A 3,633-nucleotide genomic window follows, 5' to 3' on the forward strand; every position below is an offset into this window, starting at 1 on the left:
TTTTTGCTTTAAGTTATTTTGTTATTTACATAATAATGTAAATAACCTAATAATTATCCTTATTGCTGTTTTAGAGGAGCGGTGCTTCAAAGGATAGCTGCAGATTTCTGTCAGAGTCTGCAGATTATACAGTACAAATAAAATGTTCACGTTTCTCCAGCGTTGTCTTCCCAGCAGTTTCACTGGATGGCCAGGAAGCGTTCGCGATGTCTTCTCGGGCGCTGATAATTGGCGTCTGTCTTGTGTCAGTGACGTAAAAGACGGATTTAATGCGACTTGAACGTTCAAACAGCAGTCGCTTTCTGAAACATCGGATATGTATCGGATTCAGTACCACATACGAAAGTGACCCAGATCGGATTTGAAAATATCGGATTTGTGCCGTTCACACTGTCAGACCATGATCGGATATGGGTCGCATAGGGTCAAAAAATCGTATTTGATGCGCTTTCGCCTGCAGTGTGAACGTAGCCTAAGTGATGTCACTCTGCACAGCACCATTTAACAATTATGTGACCCGACTCTGCTGAGTTTCTATATTCATCGTCTTACAGCCGCTTGTGTGAGTCTTCCTCTAAAAAAAAGAAAATGTGGATTGGACAGCCGTGTTATGAAAAGCAACACCCTGTATTCTTTCAGTGTTTTAACATCCGAAAGTAAACATTTAAACTCATTTTTGATGTTTTACCAATTCACTGCAGTTTAACTTTTGACCAGCAGGTGGAGCCGCTGCACCACAAACAGCCAGTCCTGTGTTCCTCCTCTTAGTTTGAAAACATGCTTCAGATAAACATGAAGATTAATGGGGGTAGTATTATATGTATGTGTGTGCGGTTGGGTGTGTGTGCGTTAAACCCCTATTTCCCCCAATACACAAAAACAAAAATCTGTGTTAAAAGCCTGAGACTCAACTTTCTGTCCTCAGAATGATTTCATGTCTTTTATTAATAATGTTTAGTACAAACACACAAACAGCTGCAGATGGACGTTTATCAACGACAAACTAACATGGGGAGTTATTATCATTAAAGAAAGTGATTTAATCACTGAACACACACTCCTTTTAATCATAAGGACTCCAGGTACTTTTATTTTGAAGGGAACACAGATTAAACAAATTTAAATATGATTTCCCATGCTCCTTAGCAGCAGAGGCGGCGCTGAATGGACACAGCAGATTACAGTAGAGCGGACCGACAGACACTGGAAAATGTGTGTGTGGATATTATGTCTGCAAGCACAGAGAGAAGGTGTGTGTGTGTGTGCTTGTGTGTGTGTGTGTTAGCCAGAGGAGCAGCAGCCTCCAGCGGGCGTGGCCTGTGGTTCATCTTCAACAATCTGTACACCCCGCCTACTTGATGCTGATTGGCTGGCTCCGTTGCCCTTCAACCTCTCCTCAGCCTGAGCAGTTTCCATCATCCCTGAAAACACAGTAGACCAGTTCAGAGGTCAAAGGTCAGATCCCGAGTTTCAAAGAAAGGTTTTTTTTACGCCCTGTTTCCTACAGATTTGAATTCTGCACACATATTTGCACACCACTGATTTCAACCTTAGAATTATTGACAGAAACTTTGTGTCAAATGAACAGAATTCACTCACTGGCCTATTTGTTCAGTTAACCTGTTTAGTGTGATCACAAACATCTAATCAGCCAATCCTGGACAGAACTGCACCTGTCTATGACAAAATGTCTAGGGATATGGTTAATGTGATTAACTAATGTGATTTGGACAAGCTGCCAGGAAATCAAGCGATTTAACAAAATGTGTTTTATAATTAAAGAATAAATCATGTCCGCCTTAAACAAAAATATGTTGTAGAAGTTGTTCCTTAAGCCTCCAAGAAATATAAAGTTTGCTGCTCTTTGATCTTTTTGTATTGTGAAAAAAAATTAAAGATGCTGTCGGTCTTACTTTTACACAGATCCAGAAAGAGTTCCTCGATGCCTTTATTTAGCTTGGCTGATGTGTGGTAGTGTTTGGCTCCCACCGACTCGGCATAACTGCACACGAACATGAGAGTGGCCATTAAACTTTGCTCAGACTCAGGACATCGTCGCTGCTCACAGCTGAGCAGCTCGGCGTGGGAAATATAAAATAATGATGCTCACTTTAATTTTTCTTCATTATATTTTCTACTAATAATAAAAGTATTATTATTGACTAATAAGCAGCAGTTGTTACCTCTCAGCCTCTTCCACTGAAACATGTCTGTCTTTGTCCAAATCTATTTTATTACCTGCAAAGAAAACAAACCTTCAGTAAAATGCCCAATTCAATAATCATTTTCAGGTCACATCACATTATACTTTATAATCTGTGATTAGCAGTTGTAGTCAACCAAAGATAATCATTACACAGTCAGAGAGTTGCATGCAAAAGTAGTCAATCACATGTCCAAATGATGGACGGGTCTCCATCAGTCTATGCAGAAATGCTCAGACTTGCCTGCACACAGCCACTTCCACCAGCTCTCCCGGTGGAGCACTAAGGCATTCCCAAACCTGCTCCTGGGTCCGCCCCAGGCTCTCCTTCTAGTTGAGGTGCCCAAAACCACCTGAGCTGACTCCTTTTAATCTGGAGGAGGTGCGGCTCTACTCTGAGCCCCACCTCACCTTGTCTCTAAAAGAGAGCTGTCACAAAAATGTTTTCTGGCACTTGTATCTGTCATCTCATTGTTTCAGTCACTACCCAGAGCTGAGCTGGGAATGTGGATCGACCGGTAAATCACCAGCTTCACTTTCACACTCAGCTCTCTTCATAACAACAAATTGGTACAGCTCTCGCTCCCTCCTTTGCTCACACATTCAAAAATATCCTGAGATACTGAACTCCACTTAGAGCAGCAACCAAGAACCACAACCTCAGATGTGGAGGTGCTCACGCTTTTCCCTCCCACTTCACATCTGACCTCGCCCCAGAGACAGGTGGAAGTTGCCGCTCAATAAAGTTAAAGAACTACATCGTCTGTGAACAGATGAGAAATTCTGTCCAGAAAAACTACCAACGAAAAACAAACAATAGCTACATACAGAGAGCAGCTCTGTCAGAGAGCAACACCTACTGAGAACGAGCATGATGCCAACTGCGCTCTCACTACAGCTGTACAAGGAATATACCACACACTCCTGAACACTCCCAGTAGGAGGTTTGTGAGTCCAGAAATTACAGAATGATTGTGAACTCCCACAGATCCTCATATATCCTCATGAGGATGAAGAGCTTTCGCAGTGTTCCACAACAGAGACAGAAACCACATTGTTCCTCATAAGTCTGATGTGATCAGACATTCATTCAAATTCTTGAAACCAAAGCTACAGTGAGCACTTTCACTCTGACAGTCATTTATTCCACTGATATAAGCACTGATCATTGCTCTCTAAAAGCTCTCCAGCTTCTTTTTGCTTCCTCACAAAAGTTAATATTTAGTGCTTAGGTTCACTTTTAGCTCTGATTCGGTCTAGGGGCCACCGTATACACACACACACACATATACACACACACACACACACACACACACACACACACACACACACACACACACACAGGTGTGCTGCTGTCAGTCATGGCTGTTTACCATGACTGCTGTTACCATAGAAACACTGCGTACATTTCTCCGTTTTCTGTTTAAGTA

General features: G+C 42.1%; 1 protein-coding gene across 1 annotated transcript in view; it reads right to left on the reverse strand.

Annotated features, from left to right (window-relative positions):
- Window positions 1-926: 926 nt before the first annotated feature.
- The window catches only part of rab21 (RAB21, member RAS oncogene family), a 13,126-nt gene continuing 10,419 nt past the window's right edge, over window positions 927-3,633 (reverse strand). The window contains exons 5-7 of the mRNA XM_005742291.2: window positions 2,184-2,238; window positions 1,914-2,002; window positions 927-1,421 (exon numbers count right to left, since the gene is read on the reverse strand). Of these exons, the coding sequence (XP_005742348.1) occupies window positions 1,282-1,421; window positions 1,914-2,002; window positions 2,184-2,238 (284 nt within the window). The 3' untranslated portion in view covers window positions 927-1,281. The remainder of the gene's footprint in view (window positions 1,422-1,913; window positions 2,003-2,183; window positions 2,239-3,633) is intronic.

Source organism: Pundamilia nyererei, unplaced genomic scaffold (assembly GCF_000239375.1).
Source record: "Pundamilia nyererei isolate P.nyererei 1_Seehausen unplaced genomic scaffold, PunNye1.0 scaffold00119, whole genome shotgun sequence".
Taxonomy (NCBI): domain Eukaryota; kingdom Metazoa; phylum Chordata; class Actinopteri; order Cichliformes; family Cichlidae; genus Pundamilia; species Pundamilia nyererei.